Raw genomic sequence first — 24599 nt, 5'->3', positions numbered from 1 at the left:
ACTACAGATTTAGACGATGTCCAAAACATCCGTAACATGCACTCCCAGACTCCCAGGCTCCCAGACACATTCAAGAACACCTCCTTTCCCACTGCCATCAGACTCCTGAACAGCTGATAGGAGTTATAATAATGGACATGTATCACCTACCTCATGACCCGTACTATAATTTTCCACATTAAGTTTCTTTTGCACACCTACTTCAATTTGCACAGATTGCACAACATACACAGCTAATGTTCCTTTCTTTGTCTGCACATGGTATTTCATGGTATTATCAGATACTCATAATTCATTGTATATAACAGATGTCTATTTTATTTTCTATTGCATTTGTAGTTACACTGCCCTTATTGTGTGTTCTTTTATTATTTTTAACTATTTATCCATTTAACTATTTATTCTTCTTCTTCTTATTATTATTATTATTATTATTATTAACATCATCAGTATTATTATTATATTTATCTATTTATTTTGACTTTCAACTCTGCCTATATGAAAATAAACTATTGTTCACACACACATGGACACACATGTTCCATGTTCACACCATGTATTAGTCAGGCATTGTCATAAACTGTCCTTCCTCTATATTCCTAAAGATAATTTGACATGCTGGAAAAAGAATTCTTGGTAATGATATGACAGGGCCCCCAACATCTGAGAATGATGCGTTAAACATAGGTGTGAAGGAAGTGAAGAACCTAAATGATTCATATTTGTTGTTATGTAAAATGTTGCATGAGTGTAGAAGTAAGTCAGGTAAACAGCAGAGTAAACATCAGAGCTGCTGTGCCCATCACCTCATTAACAGCCTGCCATCTAATGAGCGAGACACACTTTGTGTCTACATGATGATCACATCTCCCTCTCTGTTCCTCTCTTCCTCTCTCTCTCACACACACACTTTCTCTCTCTCCTCCTAATCTTTCCCTTGTGTCCGTCTGCTCTCTGAAGACAAGGGTCTTTTTGTGTAAAAGGGAAATCACAGGACTCACATGCTTCAGAGCAGAGAAAGTGAGTGATCAGAGGGTTGTTCGCAGGAAAGGAGACAGACAGTAGTCATCTCGACTGGGATAAGGACTTAAGAAGTGGACAGCTGTGACCCTGACCCGACCTAAACATGGAGAATGGCAGGCATGAGGAAAAGACAGAGGATGTGTCTGAAGGTAAAACAGGTGTCAAAAATGTTTGCCTGTGTCTTTTGCTGAGAGGTTCGCAGAGGAACTTAGAGGAACCGTTATAAAGGGTTTCACTTTGGTTTGAGACACAGGTAAGACATTTTTTGGTTTTTCTTGCGTTTGTTTTTTGCCGTCGACAGATGCAGAGAAGCTGGAACATGGTTGCATCAGGTGACGATGCACTAAAAGGCTAATAGGCACAAATTCCCAGAAACTTATCTTCAGATTCTGGATGCTTATGATCGTGATCCTGGCCTGAAATCACGAGTGTTTCCTTATTGCTGAATGGAAAATATAATTTGATCAGGTCACGCACTGCACAGTCACACTGTCATTGTAGACATGACCCGTCATCTGTTTATCTTGTTCCTGAACTTGAATCAGCAGAATTCATTTATTTGTGTTACATCACAACACACTTGATTGAAAACATCTGTGTTTGCAAAGATAAAAGGAAATTTGATCTGCTGAGCAGCAGCAGTCTAGAAAAAGCATGCTTAAGAAAATAGAGTTTGACAGATACTGAACTAATTATTACTGGGGTAATGATATGTTGCCTCAAACTACTGAGGATAACGGACAAAAAGTAATTTGAGGAAACTTGTCGCACTGTTTGACCTGATCACAGAAGAAAGCCTCCTTTGTTTGAGACTGTATATTACTTCCTTTGCTCTTTCACATTTAGGACATGTTATACAGTACAGACGTGGAACATTGTCCCTCAGGGCCCTGACAATTATGCATGATAATATATGATAAATAGCTACATATTTCGGAGGACCCTCTCTACGGACGACCGTCAGTACAGTTGACAACAGCTCTGAACGGTGACATTTCCACAACAAACACACGCATTGTGCTTCTTTTTTTTTTCAAGCAGTTAACTGTGCAGCACTTAATCAAATGAACTTTATATAAAAGATATATTAAGGACGCTGGCTGCTTTGTTTGTTTGTCTGTTTGTCAGCAGCATAACTAAAAAATGATATTGGGGATGTAGGTTGCTGCCCAAGGAAGAAATGGTGAATCGCTCTTTCCGAGTGCTTTCACTAGTTTCCTTGTGGGTGATTTTCTTCCACTAGTCCCTGAAAACTGCAGGTCTTAACATTTATGTGTAAGCATTTTTTATCCAAAGTGACTTACAACAGAGGAATAAGCTACATAGAAGAAGTCTTGGAAAGAAATCCACTAGAGGAACAGTGGACTGACATAGGGTGAGAGAAGTGGATCCTGCAGAAGTGCAGAAGGAGATAGTACAAGGGAGGGGGGTAAAGGTAGGTGCTAGGATAGAAGATGCTCTTTTTCAAGATCGTTTTCAAGATCCTTCCAGATACACAGGGACGTTCTGGTAGAACAAGGTAAACGTGGAGCGACTCACGAAAGCGACTCATGAAAAGAATCTGGATAGTCTTGTGCGAGGTGTTGGCACTGCCAGACGACAATCCTTAGAACTTAGAACAGTGTATGTGGTTCCATGAGGAGTCACTTCTGTTTACAGAAAATCATTCAAGTGGTTGAAGGGGATTTTGATGACTCTGTCCTCTGAGAGAAAATGGCACGTGTAGCACATTCACATGACTGTTCTTCACACTCGCAGTCTCATCCATGACCTCGGCGGCATAAAATAACTGTCATGAGCCCTGGTGCAAACGTGTTTACCTCTGACACATCACATGCAGACATGAAACACTGTCCATCGCAGAGAGGTTTGACTCAAAAAAACCCAACAACAACCAAACAATGAAAAATGAACTCACTCATGTACTGTATGGATTTAGTCGTCTCATACACCTCAGGCAATAGCCAATAACACTCATCAACCCTTCCATCCAAACACTACCCTGCTGATATCTGTCTATCCATCCATCCGTCCATCCCTCTTATCATTTGACGGTTGAGGTGGAAGCTGGAGCCATGTCTTCAAACAACCATTCACACTCACATTCACTGCTACTGACAATTAAGAGTCCAAATAATGAACTCTAAACTCAGTTTGTATGTTTTGGGCTGTGGCAGGAAGTCAGATTACGTGGAGAACATGAACATGTAAACTTTGGATGAACTGGGATTCAAACTGAGAACCTTTTACTGCAAAGCACCCGTGCCACTAATTTTGGACTAAAGGTTGATACAAAATGATCCAGTGAGTTTAAAAGAAAGCCCACACATTATGATCATTTGTTTTATCTCTCTGCCAAGACTTAACATCACAGGATAGAAAACATAAGAGGAGCTTACATCTTCTCAGCATGTGGACAATTATTATCATCATTATCATTATTATTATTATTATTATTTTCCCTCCATGCTTGGTTAATCAATCAAATTTATTTATTCATTTTTTTAATTTAGATAAAGAAGAAACTGTGGACGAGGCTAACCTGGAGATCGCTCAGGTACAATCAACTCCATCAACATTTTACCATGTTGACCTGGATGACCCCTGTCAGTCAAACCTCCCTCCTTTTGTCAGTGAATGTATCTACATGGAAACCTAATGTTGTATATTGAACGTTTGTGTGTCGCTATACAAAAACCGCTGTGCTATTAACCAACTGCTTCTTTTCAATTCATCATAGGTAAACGTTTTAACACCAGTAAATACAATGTCATTGTGAATCGCAGAAAGGTCAAAATGCATTTTGGGGAAGAAACAGACTAAACCAACAACAACGACGACAACAATGACAACAACGGCAGCAGCGGCAACAATAGTGTAAATGTGGCTTCTGCCTGATTACATATTACTTGGTCTTACTACGTTGAACTAAGAGGGCTGTGGATGCTGTAAAAACAGAGAGACTCCGCCGTGTTACTCAGCAAATATTTGGAAATACAGTATATTAGAGTATAATAACAAGGAAGTGGTATTATAATAATACTACAGTAATAGCCTGGTAAATAGCCAACAAAAAAAATACTAATTATCAAATCTGAATCACAAACATTTTGTGTGAAGGTATTACACTAATTTTTAAATAATACCAAGCTATTACCCAGATATTATTTTGGAAATGACATGGTACTATTCTAATATTATCTTCTTAATATCACACAATTACTATTATTATTACCAAGCTAGAAGTGTCTCCATATATAAGATAGTATAACATAATATTACCCCATTTAAAATGTTGTCACTGTACTGTAATGTAAGGTGTTCACAGATACTGTAATTCCCATCAATGTTGTCCCTGATCTATACAACAATACACAGTTACAGCCCTCTAAAATAGTGACGTACACATTTCATAATAGACTTGAACTGAAATCAACTTTGCTTTCATATCTAGATTACATGTTTTGTACTGTGTCCACTGCTCTAAACACTGACTTATTCCAACGCATTCCTCTTAATAAGTCTCCTCAGCTTGAGGGTAAAACCATGAGGAAAGTGACCCTTTTGATCACACTGCACGCGGTGTGGAAATATTGTCATTGTTTCCTGGGTCTCATGACATTTGATCAAGAGCATTTATTAACACATCACAGGAGGACACAGAATAGCCAAGCAGCAAGAATGAGACAAACTGACTTTTGCCAGTAGTGACATTTAAAGAACAACGCTCTCATCCTCATCCCTGAATTGGAGTGTTGTACCACAATGTAGGTTATACGGTTACACCTGATTCAATCGCACATCACGACATCTGTAAGCTGATGCACAGCTCCACGGTGCACGGGCATACAGTGGCGCTGACAACTGCTGATCATTATCACATTAGACCGGAAGAAGGGCAGAAGGCAAAACAGAACAGAAGCTCGATTCAGTCTCTTGCATGATGCCTTTCACATGACTGAGGAGAAGCAAGCAAGAGAGATGGAGGACGATAGGGCATGAGAGAGCCACTCGACCCATGTTATGTTCCCATGAGCTGATTCAGTTATCCCTGCTGAATAAATTCAATCAGCGATGAATGTGGAAAGGGACAGAGTGGAATGGCAGAGAAAAGGAAGGCAGGTAACATATATGTATATATATATATGTGTATATATATATATATAATTATCATTAGGAAATGATTCATGTCAAGAAAGAAATTCTCTCCAAATTCTGCACAGAAAAGGATCCAAATTAAGATCACCAGAACCAGAACTAAGCAACTACAAATACTCATCGACCAAAAAGACAGAAAAGAGGACGTTATTTCGAGATGTTAATAATAGTACAAGCTACTAGCACAAAGAGAGAAAAAAACAAATACAGATAAGGAATTAATGAGACCATTAAAATACCACCAGAATAAAAAATAATATAGTAGTTCAGAATATACTGAAACTACACAGGATACAAAATAAAGTATCTCCAAATAGCCTTTTAGATGAATCCAATACTATATGTTTCCTTCAAATAAATCATTAAATTACGACTGTGAAACTTGAATTTAAAAGTACTACAACAACCCTGAAGCAAAAGAAAAACTCAAAATAGTCGAGGCTCAGAATGACGCAAACCGCTGAACTTCTTTCATGCTCAGTATGGACTTAAATATAAACTCTAAATACACCATTTATCTCCTTATTCATATGTGTCTGTTTGAAGCTGAACATTATGTTCTCCTGTCGTGATGCAGCTGCAGGGCCTGGTGGCTGAGCTGCGCGAGGGGCTCCACTCTGCTCTGACAGAGCTGTGCGAGCTGCGTCACAGGGACCAGGGCCTGGAGGAGAAGATCCAGGCCCATCAGACCGATGTGGATGATAAGATCATGGGCCTCAAGAACTCGCTCAACACCTTCAAGGTGCTGGAGATGCTGCACAGTAAAAAAAACATACACACACATCAGAGAGTCTTCACAGAGAGGTGCAGAGGTTAATGTAAGGCTGTGGAATGTATGCTTCCTTATTAGATTTATAGGTAAACACACACACGCCATCTTACAAAGAAGTGACTTATTCATAATTTAACTTTCACATTAAGCCTCTGCACAGTTGCCTCCAGATATTTTCTTCATGGGAGAAAAAACAGACATATTTTTGATTGATAGCATTGATTTAACACTTATGCAGCTCCTTGGTGTCATACATTTACAGGAGGAGCTGAACGTGGCTTTGCATGAAATGAAAGATGTATCCAGCAAACAGAAAGAGATTCAGAGGAGGATGGAGCTTCAGCTACAGGCGGAAAACACCAATGACATCATCGCTCTTCCACAGAGGTATGCATGAAGCACTCACACATTCACGCACATACTGTATGTTTACATATACAGAAGTAGGGACACACAGACAGAGACATAGACACATTTATTTTTAATTTACTTACTTGCTTTTTTGATTATCTATGTTACAAAGTCCTGGGAAATATGGACAAAAGGTTACCAAAATGAAAAGGTTTCAAATCATGCGATAACGATCCTGAATGAAAGTTGAAGAAACTAGTTTATTATTGTTATTATCATTATTATTATTAGTAGTAGTAGTAGTAGTAGCACAATAGTAATAGTCACATACTTAAAAATGTAGTTATATCCCTCAAAAACAACATTACAAATCTAAAAAAAAATACACATTTTTAAATTGATATTTGATAATAAACTTGAACTGAAATCAAATTTGCTTCCATGTCTTGAGGGAACCTTTTTTGAACTGTCTGAAAGTGACATATTATTAGCATTAAACATTATCTTATCTTATCTTACAATAAATCAATTCATCAAATATAAAAATCTATGTGTATTTTTACAATAACCAGTTGTGCTTTTAATCTTCTCAGCAAAGAACAAGCACTTGTTAAACAGAGAAATATGTTATTAAGTTAAATGGGTTATATCTCTCAGTGTGTTTACACAGTGCGGGTCTATCACACTAAAGTGAAGGGGACTGATTGTTAATCTTAATGTTTGTATTCCCATTTTCACATGAAAGCAATTATATATATATAGTACATATATATGAGAATTATTGATCCTGTTGATCAGAGTTGTGATTCAAGGTTCAGGTTTGGAGGATTTTAATATTTCAAATTGGGCACATGGCTGACCTATAGTAACCTCTAAAATAACCACTAATACCATTCAAGTGCCTTTGAGCAAAGTACTGAATGTGAAAGACATTATATTTGTGTGTAACTTTCTGCTTCTCCTTCGACTGAACTTAGAAAGCATTCCAAGGCAGACGTGCTGATGGCTTCAGGGGACGAACAGATCTGTGTGCCCAGCCAATCAGAGCTCAGTGTTATTCATCACCTGTTCTCCAGTCTGCCACATAGTGGGTCATCACCACAGCGAGGCAACACATTTACACAGAGTGAGTCTGTTCCTGCAGTTTCCGTATCATAATCCTCATAATCACTTCTGTAACACTTCATTTACACAGGGTATGTTCAGTAACATAAAGCAGGGATCGAACCTTTTTGACCACAAGGACCAGGCTGCAGTTGTCAGACCAGCGGTCTACTAATGTGTGCTAAAGATATAAAGCATAGCAAAAGCAGAATTCATCTGTGAATCTGTGTATTTTTTCTGACTGATTACATAAGATTCCAAATGTGGCTACCTATTTGTTAGCAAATAACCTTCAAATGTAAGTGAATTACATCCCATTACTTACTACTTAAGAATGATTTTCTGTCTGAATGAGCTGGGTGTGTCATGAACTGAAGGCTGTGTTATGACGTGATTTGTTTATTAGGGATGAGGTTTCCATAAGCATTTATTTAATATACAAATCAAATAATAATGCCCATGTGAAGAAAATACACAACTATGATGATAACTATTCTATTATGATTAACCAATCTGAAAATGGATTAAATGTAGATATATGAATTACATTATATAAATGAGGATTAACAATAACAAATAAATGAAGTGTCGGAATTCCTTACAATAATAGAAGTTGTGTTAACATGAGTTGTTTTCATAGGTTTAAGTGTGATAAAGAAGTGAACATGGTGTAGTGGTTACACTATTTGGATGGTGTGACTGCAAACAATATCAACTATTTTGCATATTTTAATTACCAACAGGAGTTCGTAAAAAGTGATCCATTCATCCCCGTGTGATTTTCCATTTAAAAGTATGAATGTCAATACTTTATTGAAACTGGGATATAAAAAAAACAAACAAACAACAGCAGTCTATTTATTTTTCAAAAAAGGAACAAGTGAACGTGGACTAGTTGACATTTGGAACAGGTGCAGCATTGCTCTTATCATCCAGTCTGATGTGGAGCCTTGTTTGTTCTTGTACAAACAAGGCTTAAATGCACTAACCATGTTTGTAAAAGTGTGTAACCACTTATAATGTTGTTTAGTTTCCATAGCAAGGGCCTTGCTTTATGAAGACTGCCATCTTGCGCTGTTACTATACCATTAAATGTCACTAATTCTTACACCCTGGACCTTTGAGATGTGTACATGTCAATATTATATAAATGTGTTCTCCGTGGGTGTTTGTGTTGCAGCGTCTACCTTTGAGCAGGAGTCTCAGCTGCAGCAGAGAGGTTGTCTGTCCATGTCTCCAACATGGGGAGAGAGGAAGAGCAGCAGAGACGACGTGGACACTCTCAGCAGCCAGACTGAAAACAGTAACAAACCCACTACATTATCTACATGCTTATGTCACTAATTGCCACTTGCAGTCACACTACTGCTATTGCAGCTGCTACCATTGCTGCAACACTAGATATCTTAGTTTATACACACGTGATGCATTTGCTGTCTTGACAAGAGGAAGAAAAACAATATCAGTCAGTACGTGTAATCCAGCTAAGGCCGTAGTCCAACTGAGTCAGGCAATCGGACAACTTGCCGAGCCTGAGCATGCGGAGGAGAACATCTATTTATTGGCTGTGTACGTCTGAATCGTCTGTATCTCTCTATAAGCTAGTGTGTATTGAATCGGTTTCATGGTGACCTTTATGTCACAGGAAAACAAACAGTGAGATGGACGGTGAGATGGATCGCGCTGTGGTGCTAAAGTCTCTTTGTCAGTGGATCGTCTCTAGCTTTCGTCCTCAGCGACGGCATCTCGTTGTTTGACTGACTCCAGTCCGACTAAGCATATACATGCAGGAGTAATCAGACTATGAATTGCATTATCCAGGTATGTTAGTCTGTAAGTCTGTAAGACTAGCTCGATTTTAGTTGGACTGACGTGTTTAAATGACATTAAGAAAACCAAATTATTGCTTTAGTGTAACTAAAATCAGACTTTTAACATACACTGACTGTCAGTCTCATGTCAAACACTAACACACACAGTAAATATAAGGTTACCATTATCTTACTAGCTTACCATTAAAGGTCCAGTGTGTAACATTTAGGAGGGTTTATTGGCAGAAATACCCATGACCATGTTTGTGTAAGTGTATAATTGCTTTACAATAAAAATGTGTTTGTGCTTTTCACCCCCCATCGTGTTTCTTCAGCCACAATGCAGAACACAAACCTAGCTGAACCCATTACAACCCACCAGTCAGGCATGTGTTCTGCATTGTCTTCACAAACAAAGTAGAATGCCATCCATTTTGGTCCGTAAAGCCACCGTAGTTCCCTGACACACTTGTCTAAGTTTAAACATTAGATTTAAAAAAATAAATAAATTACACACTGGACAAATAAACGTACGTGGGACAAAATGATGATTTTTGGTGTTGTCACTAACACTTACACTAAGGGGGACCACGAAAAAAGGTAGAGAATTCTTTTTCCACACTTTGTAGGGCCTCCAGAGTCCCAAACATAAGCATTCAAATGATTATAAAGTTTATTTTGCATAGCATGTCCCCTTTAAGTTGCAAACTGCCATTATCAGTCTTCGATTATCAGGCCAGTACAACAACGTGTCTGATGACTACTGGAGTTAAAGAAGAAAACAAATTATTCAGAATAAGAGCAAACATTTTGTTTTTCTCATACTTTATTAATCGCCTTAGGGAAATTCTTTCTCTGCATTTAACCCATCCTCTACTAGGATCCTTCCTAGAATGAAGCAGCCCCTGGGCAGCAATGGGGGTTGGTACCTTGCTCAGAGGCATTTTGATGACTGAATGAACCACTGATCTGTGTGTGTGTTTGTGTTTGTGTTTGTGTTTGTGTGTGTTTGTGCAGATAAGAGGCAGAGAGCAGCTCTGGAGCTGCTGGAGTCAGAGCGAGTTTATGTCTCCCACTTGTCTCTGTTGCTGAAGGCCAACATCTCCTTCAATGGATCAGAGGGGCTGCCATCCAAAGACAAACGGTACCACTATGAGCTCACCACATGACTAAACACAAAAATGTGTTAAAAAGGTACATTAATATAGACTAGATCAAAAATAGAGACAGAAATGATCTAACAGCTGACACGAAGATAACTCAAAAGGGAGAAATCCAAACTTTATTGAGGTCTATAAGAAGGTAAACATGCCCTGTGGAAACACAGAATAAACCAGACATTGCAGAAGTTCTCTCTTTGTCCATCTGTCTCTTACATGCACACATGTCAACACTTGGAGTTTATTTCAGGAGCTGCCACTGATCTAATTTGAGAGCGTATAAAGAGGGGAGAACAGGAAATGAACAAATCAAATAAAAGCAGGTTATAAACACCAGGGAAACAGAGAAGATACTCTTTTTAAAGGACCCTAATACAATCACATCTCTGCTTCAGCACACATGGTCCCAATGAGCAAAGGTGCTGCTAAAAAAGTACAACTGTTAAACTGGGTCAAACGTTATTAGTAAATGATTACATTTGTTTTAACTTGATTTACCTCTTGCCAGATGTCTGTCACATAAGATCTCACAGTAACTGTCAGAAAGTGTAACAGGTTTGTGAAAGCAGAGCCATGAAGGACGTTTATTGTCAGATTACTAACAATAATTCACGGAAACATCTGTAAACGCTGTAAAACACACATCTTTATTAACTCTTTCTGTCTGTCTTCAGTCCATTCCCCAGCTCTCTGAGGTTTCTGATCCAGCAGCATCTCGAGCTCCTCCACACTCTCCAGGAACGCGTGCTCAAGTGCCAATGGCAAGGCATTATGGGGGATGTGTTCATGAGGCTCACGAGCAAAGAGGTAATAATAGGACTACAAAGGAACAATAAAGTGCATGTAGAAAGAGAAGTGCATGTATTTGACCTTTCAGCTGCAGGCAATGTGCATTTCAAATGGATTTTCCATTTCTATCGTAAAGTGTTTTAACAATACATTATTTCTGTCCACGTGATAAACGGTCATGACCATGGACTGACCTTGATTTTGAAACAAATTATTTCTAAAGATCTGGACCTACATCTTATTTGTGGCTGAAGTCTTCTGTTTATAAAATCAACTCCCGTTTTAAAGCCTTGAAATTCACCAATTGACCAGCGCCATGACAGTTTTTGGAACTGGATATTAATATCACCTACTATCAGGCTCCTATTGGACGATAGCAGCTGTCAATCACACTCATGACCTCTCACATGTGCCATCTGCCAAATTAGTGATTGAGACGATAAAGTCCTCAGGTAATTGTTTATTGATGCTGTCAAGTGCTCATTTTCCTATAGACTTACATTTAAATTGAGTTATTATTGTAACCAGTGAAGTCGCCCCCTGGCAGTTAACTGGTACTTTTTTTCTCCCTATATCCATTTTTATATATGGTCTACAGTTGTGGCCTTGCAGAATTATTGACCTACAGTGACCTACATTAAATGAAATGTCAAGTTCTAGTAGCACCAAGCTGAGCAGTGAAAATGCAGTGAAAAACAAGTGACTCCTACTAAAGGACAAGGATAGCTCTTATGAAACATGTGTGTTGTGTGCACTTACCTTGAGTACGCTGAAATAAATAAATGTCATAGACATTTTCTAATGTATTTTCTGTGCTCAGGAAGGTGCTGGTGGCAAATGAACTTTAACTGAACGTCACTTTACGGTGCAGCTAATAAGTAGATTATGTTAAAGGCACTGTGTGGTTGATTAGTCATGAATAAATGGGAGGAAATGCAATAATTGGTGTGAACACCTACCTCATTAACCTTATTACACACTCACAGCAGAGTGTGGAAGAAAGACAAATGTTGTGTTTCGTCATATGATAAAAAGGTTGTTCTCTCACACAGTGACTGAGTGAATATAAAACAAAATGAGACATGTACATTAACTCTGTGTCTCTAACCCACAGAGTGATTTCCTGGACTTTTACATTTCCTACCTGAAGGAGCTCCCGGACTGTTTGTCGGTCGTCACCATGCTTGCCTCCAGCTCCATGAAATCGTCTGCCCTCCTGGAGGTAAAACACAAGACGGGAACACATGATGTCATGACATCAAAGCTCAAGGCAGGACACTGTGGCTTGAGATTGAAAAAATATTGAATCCATCCTCAGGAAAAGGTTACACTTAAAGGTCCCGTGTGTAAAAATGTGTGACATCTAATGGTGAGACTTACTAAAAACTGCCCCCTCCCCCACTCCCTTTCCCAAGCAAGTTAGGGAACTACGGTGGCCTTCACATACCAGCAAGGATGTCCTCGTCCACACTGGTTTTAGTCACGTTGTCCATCAGCTGATGAGGTTCCACACTTCAAAATACACACTCTCTGGCTGTTTGTGCTGCTGTACAAACATAAATGTTACACACTGGATCTTTAACGTGTATATGTCAGCTGTACATAAATGTATGAATGAATTAAGTCATACTTTTGTCCTTCAATCCTGTTGCCAGAGTGACATCATGGGCGACGAATCCAAACCGTCACTCCACACTCTACTGCTTCAGCCTGTTCAGAGGATCCCAGAGTACCTGCTGCTGCTGCAGGTACATACAACATACATATATAATGACTTGAATTTCACCTTAAAATGCCATAATCTGCTAATCCAACGAGTTATATGCTGTGTGTGTGCAGGGGCTGCTGAGGCAGACAGAGGCAGAGCACCCAGATTACTACCTGCTGCTGGTGTGCATCCAGCAGTTTCAGTCTTTCACAGCTCAATATCACAACCTCCTCCAACACAACCAGGAGCTCCTGCTGCACAACCAGAAGGAGGTGACGAGGTCAGAAATGAACACGTGACAAAAAAAAACAATAACAAAAGCGGTTGTAAAAAAGATGAAAACATGTTCTTTCAATGTTCTTTTGTCCCTAATAAAATAACTGTAGTTACACACTGTCAGTTTTAGAGTAGGCTGGATATTTTATTATATTACGATATTATGGGTTAGGGCTGCAACTTTTCATAATTGATTAATCTGTTGATAATTTTCTTGATGAATCATTTATTTGATCTGTAAATGTCAGAAAATGTTGATAAACCTGGAAATGATGATGTTCTCAAATGTCTTGTTTTGTCCGCAAACCAAAATGATTCGGTTTTAATGATGTCTTTGTCCTATGGAGCAAAGAAACCAGAAAATATTCACATTTAAGAAGCTTTGTTTTCATTATTTAAAAAAAATTATTCATTCAGTAATCGATTAATCGTTGCAGCCCTATCATGGGTATGAATGCACTGATTAAAGCTGTTTGCTCATTGTGCTGTGTGCCCCCTGCAGGTCGACTATGAAACAGCTGTTAAAAACCGTGGAGAGTGGAATTAAAGCAAACAACATTGGCTCACCGTATCCATGCAGCAGTGCCATGTTGTAAGTATTTATCATCCAGGTCATTCAGTCAGTGAAGAAACAATCAATGTAGCCACAAGGGGGCAGGAAAACATCCAGACAGCCGCCACGTCCCCTGAACGATGATCACATTTTTAATAGTTAATCTAGTTAACAGTTTTAAAACTGTTGTGCATAACTTTTTAATTGTGTTCAAATCAGTTCACATGCTGCTGATTATAAGTATTTCAGTGCCACACATCTCTCTGTGTGTTTCTCAGTAACAGAAACATTGCTCTAGTAAAGCAAGACGGTAACAAACAGGATGGGATATGACTGAAAACACTGAAAACACAAAGAAGCACCTAGAAAAGTATCAGAAATGAATCCTACTACTTACAAAACCTGGTTAACTAGCAGTATGACAGGATAAACACTTCTTGTCCCCACCTGCCACTGTGCTGCCAGTGTATACACACAGATGCTGTCAGGTCTGATAGTTTTGCTTGACAGATCCTGGTTTCACTTACTAACTGTGCATCTGTTCTAACATACACTAGGTTTGAGCTCATTTGCTGTAAATGGCAACAAGTTTGATGAATCTGCTTGAATATGAATCATTTATTCGGAACAGGGAACATGCAAACCAGGTGAAGCACAGCAAACAGCGCCTCCTGGAGCAGATGCAGTCTCGTTTCCAGGACTGGGGGCAGGATCCTAAACCACACTGTTACAACACCGAGTGGCCCTCCCACCTCCCGTTCTTCAGTCCTGATCTGGACTCACGCAGCCATAACCCAACAGGTCTGCTCTCACATTAGCTTCTACAGTGTCATATTGTGGATTTGTTTGATAGTATTACACTTTGATGAACTCTGGTTCAGCCTGTTACAGGAAGACCTATGTAGTCGAATAATCGGCCCATCATTCAACCAGTCAGCCAATCTTTGTCTCACAGGTCTTGTCAGAATCCCAGAGAGTGAAGCATCTGAGAGGTCGTTGTCATGCCAGCATCATCCTCCCTCCAGACCTGCAGATTTCCGTCAGGTTCAGCCTGGTTCTGCTCTGGCTGATGCTCTTGGAGAGTTCCTTCTCCCTCCAGACCCTCCAGGGATGGAGAGCCTCTATGAGGAGGACAGAGGCTCCCTCCACGATGTCTCTATGTTTGACCGCTGCTCCTCCGGCTCTTCAGATTCCTCCATTGATATTGCCTTCGTCAAATGCCCCAAAGGCCCGTCAGCATCACGCCACGCAATGGAAGCGAATGTGTCGTCCACACATAATGTCTTTGGTAACGGTGGAAGTCGAGGCGGCGGTTACAGCAAACTGCCCAACCGAGGATGTGTGTCCCCAGACGAAGCTATTATGATGCGCCACAATCAGCATCGCCCCCTTCAGGCCAGCCAGCGTAAAAGCAAGGTGGGGTTTAATGTGCTTATGTACATAGAGAAAAAGATAATAAGTTTGACCTGTGTAAAAGTCATCACACATGTCTGCTCTGCTGTCTAGTCCCTGAATGGCCTTCAGATGGAGACCACAGTGAGTGGACTGGATAGTGGACCTCTGTCAAACCACATCCAAAGAGCTGGACTGGGCAGTCACGCTAAGCTGGAGCGTCAGGGCAGTAAAGGCAGCAATCGGTGTCCAACCCCGTCCCGTAAGGTCCACAGTCCACTGGGGAACAGAGTGGACACAGACAAACAGAGCGACGATCTTCATGGACTGCTCAGTACTGTGGGTGTCACCAAATATTTAATAACAAGATTTAAACGTGAATGAATGGCTCCAGATGTAGTCGGATTATACTTGAAGTAATTGTAATTGCCAACTTTCCTTTGGCCCCAACAGGACTCTGGGATCCAGTCTTGGGGGGACGAGTCAAAGTGGAGGAGTGGGACTGAGGAGATCAACCACTCAGCGTTCAGTGAGAGGAGTCGGAAACAGGACAAAGGAGGCTTCAGGAGCTCGTTCAAGAAACTCTTCAAGAAGAAGTGAGATCAGTTATGTAAAATTATAAGATGCTTGGCATAGACTGTCAATAAAAATGGCTGTGGTCTTTATTTTGATTTATTTTTAGTTGACAGCCTGGTCGATGTGCACCTTTATGGCTGCACCAAAGCTACTTTTAATATATTGTCCCTCAGCAGAGAGTAGAGAACTTCTCTGCTAGTGAAGTCAACTTGTTACAACATTTTCACAACACATCATGTAAAACAACATATCAAATGTGGCTGCAAAAACAACTCCGAGGACACTAGGGAGAGGGCAAGATAGAGGCAGATGATCCGCTGTGGCGACCCCTGTAGGAGGAGGAATTTGAGAGTTGCGATTTGGACGGCACCAGGACAGTTTATGAGACTGTGAATTCACAGATGTCCCCTGCAAACAGGCTCCTATTGGACAATACCAGCTGTTAATCTGGTGTCCATACTTTATCATCTATTTTCCTTTAAATGAAAGTATAATTTACAAAATTCACATCATGTTCTATTGAAGCAGTTGAGACCATGAACTCATTAACAATTGAGAAGAAGAGGCTCCTTTTACTGGAGATTTCAAGTTCTCTTCACAACCAGCAAAGTCGCCCCCTTGTGGCTAACTGATACTTCACTTCTCCATCCTTGGCTTCACTTTACAAAGTGGAAGATTTTTGATATGCAGTCTATGGTGCTCGGTACTCAATACTGCTTTAAAAGGCAGATGGCAAATTGTGGAAATGTACTGAAAAAACACCAAAAAAAGACTAAAACACCACAGCAATATTCAGTAGACCATAAAGAATGTTGTGTCTTCCTAACAGAAGCAGTGATGAGAAGAAAGAAAAGGGAGGTGAGAAAACACCAGAGAACCACAACAGCAGTGAACGCGAGATGCCGGGGAAGAAATTAGTTCATCTGGAGATAAACCGTGGCACAGCTGTATGAACATCCCTCTGTCACACACAGAAACACTGGTTCACACAGGTTCACACTGGTCATCCATGCTTAAGCACACATAAGCTACGTGAACACTTATCTTACTGTATAAATATTGTACAGGTCCGAGCAGTTTATTAAAGCAGCATTTTTTCTTTACATTTCATACTGACGTTTATGAGTAAACACCTCTGCTTCTCTCACTGAGGAACATTTTTGATTGTAATGCCAGAAAGACCAAGAGTAGATTACTACACAAGTGCATGTAAAGTGGTAGGAGAATGTGTTACTAACCATCTTGGCAATTGTGAATGTTTAAAATTGTAGCTCATTTTTTTAAAGATGAGGTTTTAAATCATGCCAAATTCAGCAACATTCTGTGCTCTGACAAGCAGCTGTGTTTGTACATAATATTAACCTAAAATGCTCGGGGACCAAACTACTTGTGTGTGTGTGCATGTGCAGTTACCATTGAATGAATGGGTTAACCGGGGGTTTGTATATCATGAAAGTCTTTGAGGAGGAGTTAAGCTTCTGCATGTCATTAAGCCATATTTTTTAGACACACCCAAAAGATCCTGGAACAAAAGTCGACCGAGAGAAACAGTTTTCAGTCTTTACTCTGTAATTCTTTACTCACCATATGGCTTTTTCCCCCCACTGGTTCTCAGCCTCTATTTTCTTTTAACCGACCAAGACTTAACTAGCATTAGCCTAAAGTAGCACCCAACTGACATCCCGTCTTACCTTCCATTGTGGGATTTGAAGTGTGTAGTGGTGTCATTGTGGCTCGGTTACCAGGTTCAGGCCGCAAAAGCCGACACCCAATGTTTTCTGTTTCAAAAAAGGTAATTTTTGTCATATTCTTTTACCAGCATTAGTCAAGCAAGTCTCAAGTCGTCAAATTTGCGAAATTCAGACTCGAGTAACATTGTATACACACACATGCACATGCACACTGTACAAATAGCTCTGCTGAGCCTCCAGTTTCACCTTTAACCCCCTTATGCTTCTCGCTGACATTTGCAGCTGCTTAGTTTCTTAAACTATACACACAGATTATCATACTGCACAGTTAGGAGAACAACCATGATTCTATATATTTTCCATTATGTTAAAACGTTTCGTTGTTGTTGCCCTGAATAGAATTCTGTTATTGGAAGATGAATGAGGCAATGAGGAGACACCAGGAATGGTCAAAGATGTATTCAATAAATTATTATGAAAACAGTCATTATCAGTGTCTCATTTAGCAGGAAGTAAATTCAGTACTTGAACCAGTTTTTGAGTTGAACCACTAGTTAAAAATGATGTATAACTGTCTCCTTTTTACCTTCATTTTAGATTTATTGGAGGTGTTTGTGGGGGGTTGGTATGTGGTGAGAGAGAGGGTAAAGTGTTTATTGGTTAGGGTCACTCGTGATGACCCCGCCCACGTTGAGTGTAGTGGAAATGCAACCCTACCGAGGCGAGGCGAGGGCCATAAAACAACCTCACTGCTTGGGGGTCCAGGCTGTGGCTCCGTCTGCAGGTTCTGGCCTGGATGGACCTGTATCTTCTTCCTGAGGGCAGTTAATGAAGCAGGTGATGTGCTGGATGGCGCAGGACGTTGTGCACCCTCCTTAGACAATGGCTGGTACAGGCGGAGGAGATCTCCGGCAAATTCTCATCCCAATGATTCTCCCCGCCGATTTCACCACTCTCTGAAGCGCCTGCTGTTCAGATGTAGTGCAGATGGAGAACCACACAGGAAGTCCATACGTCAGTTGTCGAGAATGTCTTAATTGCAATATCAGGATGGGATATTGTGTTGTAACTTTAAGCTCTTATTGCCCACCTGCTCAGTAGCACAATAAACACATGTTAAAACAAATAGAACCAAAATAATGTCCTTTCCTTTCCTCTTCCAGTTATTTCACATTTCAATTTAATTGGCATCTATTTATGTTTGGCATCGACTCACACACTGCAGCGCCGTCAGAAATGAGCACACAACGCCGGCTGGTTTCACTTCCTTCTTTTTAATGTGTTAACCTGTCATCTCATAAATCTGTTACACTTCTGAAACAAAATATAGGCAATTATACAGTATGTAAAACAAACCCATTTTTTATTTTACACTATATACATTTCATAACATGTGCATTGCATTATGACAACAAAAGACAGAGGTGAAGTAACAGCGACAGAACAGAGGAGACTCGCGTCTTAGTTTATTATCGGGGGCTTAAACCTGCAAATATCTAATGCTTACTTTAATCTGCTTGGAGAAACACCTACGTGGAATCCCTGTGAATTACCGCCACGTGATTTGACCCAGGTGTACCTGAGGGTGTGAAACATAAAAAGTCACTATAAAAGGCCTTGTTTGCTTAGCAGGATTAGAGATTAATTTTGTGTTTAATTAGGATTAGGAGTCATCAAAGCATCCCACGGAAACCTATTGTTATTCTGTGAGAATGAACAATATTCCAATATGTGAAAATTACCAAACCCACAAAGGAAAATAAAATAAAAATCAACTGCTTGTATCTTCTGGAAAAAAGAAAAAAATCAATACATACATACGTACATCAGTGAACATGAGATTTTCCTTAGGGTAAAAATCTCATTATTTCAAAAACAATTCAAAGTGAATGAGTATTTAAGGAAACGGAAAAAGCTCCAAAGAAAATCTGAGCTCAGCTTTTGTTCGTTTGACGTCGACTCACGAGAACAACATGTTTTTGATTGACACTAATCTCACACACAGCTGACGGCCGCTGCTCACTGAATCAGACACAAAGCTTTACTCTTCGCCGGGGACTCATCGCGAGGTAGACTAACATCTAGATTTGGCCATAAAAGGTTTCAACAACATATTCTGGCATTGCATTAAAAAAAAAAGAAAAAGTAAAATAAACAAACTATGTGTTCTTTGACATAAAGGAGAGACTTAATGTAAAGGAATGTTTTTTTAAATCGATTAAATGAAATGGTCACGAAACACTGCTAAAACAAAAAGGCGGACGATCGATCGAACTGAATGAAGTGAGCGTAAAAACAGGAAGTGATTAATTTGACCTAATGTGAATGAATTACTATGAAGAGAATTTGAATATTTTTATGGATGAACGAACAGCTAAAAATAAAAATATTGGCAGGCGATGACCTGATTGTGTAAATGGAACTTGGCATCAGGACGTGGGGCCGTGATTTACTTTCAAGTCAAATCAAAACAATGGCTACTGAATTACCCATTTCTTTTAAGGTTACATGTTCTCTTTCTGGTTTTTTACCACAGGGCGTGTATAAAAATGGACATAGTCTTGCAGCCCCTCAGTGTGAAGCCTTGAGATTATTAGTTTTCACCTACAACAAGGCTCCTACTGGACGATTCCAGCTGTCAATCACACCGGTACCTTTCTTTATTATGCATTGTCCTCTAAATGGGAACATAACTTACAACAATGACTTCATGTTCAACTGAGGAAGACCTGAAACTAGCAATTGAGACCATCCCAATTCCTGAGCTTAAGTTTTCAAACCAGGAGACTATGCCTATTTTTATGTAACACTTGGTCGTTGTCTGTTGAGTTAAACAGATTTATTTGACTGATGTGTGGGTGTAGTGCTAACAGCATATAGAGTCTGATGTACAGGACGACAGTTTCTGCTCCCAACTCACTACACAACAGTTCGGTGTGTTGTCATTATGTGATGTATGATGAATATCTGTGACAGCTACTTTTTTTCCCTAGGTGCAAAGCAACAATCCGAGGGTGGTTATAAGTTGGGATGTGAATCGGAATCGGTATCGGTCCGATACTGGTCAAAATCACTGGATCGGATATCGGACAGTTAAGAGACATAAAAATCTGATTCAATCCTATATTTTGCATGCTTCACTATGCACAAAAGAATCTGCAAAAGCATTTTAGCCGATTCATGTTTGGGCTGTAATTCCTTCTTTTTGGGAGAACAATACTTGTCATACAGTTGGAGAATTATGTCTTTGAAGTGTGTTGTTAACAGCTTCATAGTTCTCTGTCTCGGTAGATACTCGAGTTTGTGACACCGGTATCGGACACAAAAAGTGGTATCATCCCATCCCTAATTATAAGTAGACAAATAATTTGAATCCACACAGTTCAGGAGGAGAATGATGGAGTGTTTTCCATCACTGACAAGGAGCAGAAAGCCGCTCCATTCTTCGACTCCTAACACGGTGGTACACCATTTCTACAACCGGCTCTGTGACAGCCAGCAACAACGTCTTCTGTTCTTCTAAACTTCAGCTTCGACAGACCAATGAAAAAAAGCATAGACCTATAAAACTTCAGCGTATAACGTGACTTTACAGTCCAGCATTGGCGAGTCCAGCATAAAATGAAGCACAAGACATGTTTTTGCACATGTAATGAGAAAACCAGAGAAAATCACTGTTGCCACAGCTGCGATTATTTATCACATTTAAACTACTATAGCGATGGTGTTTTGTGTTTTCCTTCACTTGCCGATCTTATACCTGATTGGCTGGTTGCTATGGCTCACACGTCTGTATCCGTGGTGACAAAAGAACAACAATACATTTCTACTTGGATGAATGAATGAAGCCTCATGCTATGTCGCGAGCAGAGATGGCGTCGTAGCTTTGTGCTAAACTAGTGTTTCTCGTCCTCTAGTGTCACAGCTTGTAGAGTCCAGTTAGTGTTGTACTGCCACACGTGCGGACTCTGCTACACACGACATGCCACAACCACACGGTGCACGGCTACATGCGTGTAGCACGAGTGAGCCCTCAGATGTTGGCCTTTAAAAGCCACAGCCATGAGTCACAGGAATCAGATGTAAGGGTTACACAGAAATAAAAAAACTTAGTTTACGGGGCTTTTCATATGAACAAGATCCTTTATCAATCCAGGGTTTCTCGTTACTGCAAGTTAACGGCAACAAGAATATTTCCACGCACTGCTTTTCAGACGATTTGCTGTCACAACTGTCTGAGAGCATAAATGTGGGAAAAGCTGCACTCACAGCACCCTCCGTCCCATGGACAACTTAGTAACTACGTGAAGCTGTCTGATGCACTTCTAGTCTGGATATTTCAAACTTGTATGGGTTTTAAGGTTCACCATTGATCACTGTGTGGTCTTCATAAATGATGTGTTAATGTAACTACTTCAGGGTCAGTTTTTAACAATATTTTTAACGATGCACCAGGTTTAAAGAGATCCACATTTTGTACAATTTGCAGCATTAATTCTGGGAAAATCTCTTTTATCACCGAGCAAAATTGGTATAGAAACTGAAGTATCAGTATCACTACGTACCCTAGTGATTTAACCAACACCCTTCATTTGCCCGATTTCTATCAATACGCTGGTTTTATCTGGATTAAAATGGGATTAATATATCATTACGTTATCAATATGGGCGGTTTTCTGCAGCTGGTTAAAAATGTATCAAACAGAAAATCCTATTTTATTCAAGGCTATAATTTAACATACACAACGTGGACTTGATAAATAGAAGTCATTTTTCTTTCTGTGTAAATCAATCCTCTTTTGTTTTCCTGCCCAAGAGGCAGAAACACAGCTGTCACTCAAAGTCCAGATCTGTACACGACGCACTCGTATGTGCATATTCTATGTCTACACACAAACACAAATATATATATACACACACTGTGCATACACACAAGGTCATATAATGACATCACATTTGCTTGTCAAATACGTTTTTTTTCTCCTCTCTGTGCAAATTTTTAACACCAGTGGTTCAATAAAAAAAGCTTGATTAAAACGTAATAATAATAAAAAACAGATGATGTTGAAAGCAGGAAACTTAAATTAACAGATGCTGCCCTGACAACAGTTGCTAGGGTACACACAAGCAGGAAGTTTTCGATGGTGATGCATGCAAAATGAAAATGAAAATCAGTGCCGCTTCCTGTTTGCTCAGTCCAATCCTGAGCTTCTGATCAATATTAGAATAATATTAGCCTGCTAGAGCTGTCCACCTGAGGAGACCACAGCACTCCTCACTTCCTGAACTTCATCACATGATCAGAGAAACAGGAAGTGAATCCGCTGCCTCGGCTCTCTCCTCCACATCTGTCCCGTCTCTACTAGCCTCCACAATTATACAGAGCAACTATACACACGCTTATCTACATGACCGGTCTTTTTAGTGTTCGTCTCTGTCAAAAAAATACCACATTTATATTTACAAGAATTAAATAGAGGTCAAATAAGCACTTGTGTGGTGGTGGGTGGCGGGTACTGAAATTCAATTCTAGTGGAGGTGGCGGAGATTTGTTTTGGGACAACTTTCTCTTTTATATCCTTTTAAAAAAAACAAACAATAATAATAAAACAGGAAAGCCATCCTGATTGTTAAAGTTACATCATGCCACAATAAATAAAGGTGTAGTTTAAAAAGGGAGGAAAGGGTAAAGAGGGGGGAGGAGGAGGAGACAGAGGAGAAAACTACAAAGGAGAAATGGGGAGATTTTCTGTGCAAGATGGCTGTTCTGTGAAGCTTTAGTGAAAGTAGCAGTAGTACTAATGTGTGTACAAGAATTAGTAGTAGACGTAGTGTTGAAGTCAAACTTCTGTGCAGGATGCTGTTTTCCCAGTGTGTAGTATGCAGGGGAAGGTGTAGATGCTGTTGGAGTTCTGGGCTAAAGTCACTCTTAAGAAGCAGAGAAGAGATTCCCCAGATAATCGCACCACTGAACTGGCAGGTCGTTTGAACCCTCGTCCACGACCCGCTGTCCTACTACACCATGTTGACCTGATCCACATGAAAACACTCTGGTGCGTTTTAAACCTCTGCGAGTGGGAATCCACATCCGCACCAGTGAACTACTCATTTTCCAGTTACACTGCCGGCAGGCCGGGTGAGAAGATGAAAGGGGTTTAGCGTGTGTTTGGGCTGAGCGGATTTCTCGACCGCTCGCTCCCTTGTTTGCATTAGTGGTGTAGCTGTTGACGGTGCATGTGTACGTGTGTGGTTGTGTACATGTATGTGTGTGTGTCTCAGTAGCTGTTTTCATGGCCTGCCAGGATGTAGAGGTTGCTGTGGGCGGTCGGGTTGTCTGTTGGCCGGCTCTCCAGCACCACCACTCTGCAATACAGACACACACACACACACACACGTCAATCAAAAAACACAAACATTACATCCAGTTTAGTTTCAAGGGAAACTATGTCTGTGGATCCCTGTCAAAGCCAGGGTCTGTAAAGGCCTGTACATACTCTGCAAGAACCGACTGTGTCCTCTCTCCCAAGGCTGCGAGAAAAAAATGTCATCATTATTTTCTTGCACCTTGTTCTTGACACAATTTTTTTTTTGTGTGGTGATCAACAACTATTGTGTGATTGGCGAGACATTTAAGGTGGGCTTGGTTAATGCGAAAATGCCTCCCTATGAGGACTTTCCAGGAGATCTGCACTTGAGTTTATCGTGAAGTATGAAATGTCCTGAATGCCAGAACTAACTTTGTTCTTGTTCTTGCCACCTCAAGAAAAATAACAAATTTCTCTGTTCTTGCAGAGTATCCACAGGCCTTCAGTTTGGAAAATGGAGCAATAGCAGCCTTCACTTTGCATCAGGAGTCAAACACAAAAAATGTAGTTTATAGTTTACAGGGCTTTTCATATGAATGAGATCCATTATCAATTCAGAGTTACAGCTTAGATAACAGTCGAGTCTTCAGATTTGTTCCTTACTTTTCTATCTATGAATACAACAAGAATATTTCCACACACTTTCCACAAATTTTGCACAATTTGCAGCATTAATTCTAAATTGGTATAGAAACTGAAATATCTCAAATCAGAAATGGAACTGAATTTGATTTTTGAAGAAAATCATGAGCAATACCTACCCTAATGATTTAATCATCTGCCCAATTTATATCTATAAGCAGGTTTTATCTTGACTAAATGTGTGATTATTAGATCATTATGTCATCAATATGGGTTGTTTTCTGCTGC

At 40.0% G+C, this 24599-nt stretch overlaps 2 protein-coding genes across 8 annotated transcripts in view; one reads left to right on the top strand and one right to left on the bottom strand.

Annotated features, from left to right (window-relative positions):
* The first annotated feature begins 1028 nt into the window (after positions 1-1028).
* Positions 1029-17851, top strand: arhgef33 (Rho guanine nucleotide exchange factor (GEF) 33). The gene is made up of 17 exons (XM_044045150.1): positions 1029-1172; positions 3537-3580; positions 5759-5923; positions 6216-6340; positions 7282-7430; positions 8589-8711; positions 10237-10363; positions 11054-11186; positions 12283-12390; positions 12824-12916; positions 13008-13156; positions 13655-13744; positions 14337-14506; positions 14661-15121; positions 15212-15436; positions 15551-15693; positions 16503-17851. Exons 1-17 carry the CDS (start codon positions 1127-1129, stop codon positions 16624-16626), a joined length of 2475 nt encoding a protein of 824 aa, XP_043901085.1. The 5' UTR covers positions 1029-1126; the 3' UTR covers positions 16627-17851.
* A 771-nt stretch (positions 17852-18622) lies between these two features.
* Positions 18623-24599, bottom strand: part of LOC122781652 (mitogen-activated protein kinase kinase kinase kinase 3-like) — a 45065-nt gene continuing 39088 nt past the window's right edge. For all 7 annotated transcript variants that reach the window (XM_044045534.1, XM_044045535.1, XM_044045539.1 and 4 more), the window contains one exon: positions 18623-23727. In XM_044045534.1, coding sequence (XP_043901469.1) covers positions 23640-23727 — 88 coding nt within the window. In that variant the 3' untranslated portion in view covers positions 18623-23639. The remainder of the gene's footprint in view (positions 23728-24599) is intronic.

The sequence above is a fragment of the Solea senegalensis genome, linkage group LG15 (genome assembly GCF_019176455.1).
Source record: "Solea senegalensis isolate Sse05_10M linkage group LG15, IFAPA_SoseM_1, whole genome shotgun sequence".
NCBI lineage: Eukaryota > Metazoa > Chordata > Actinopteri > Pleuronectiformes > Soleidae > Solea > Solea senegalensis.
This window is presented reverse-complemented; position numbering and strand designations above follow the sequence as displayed.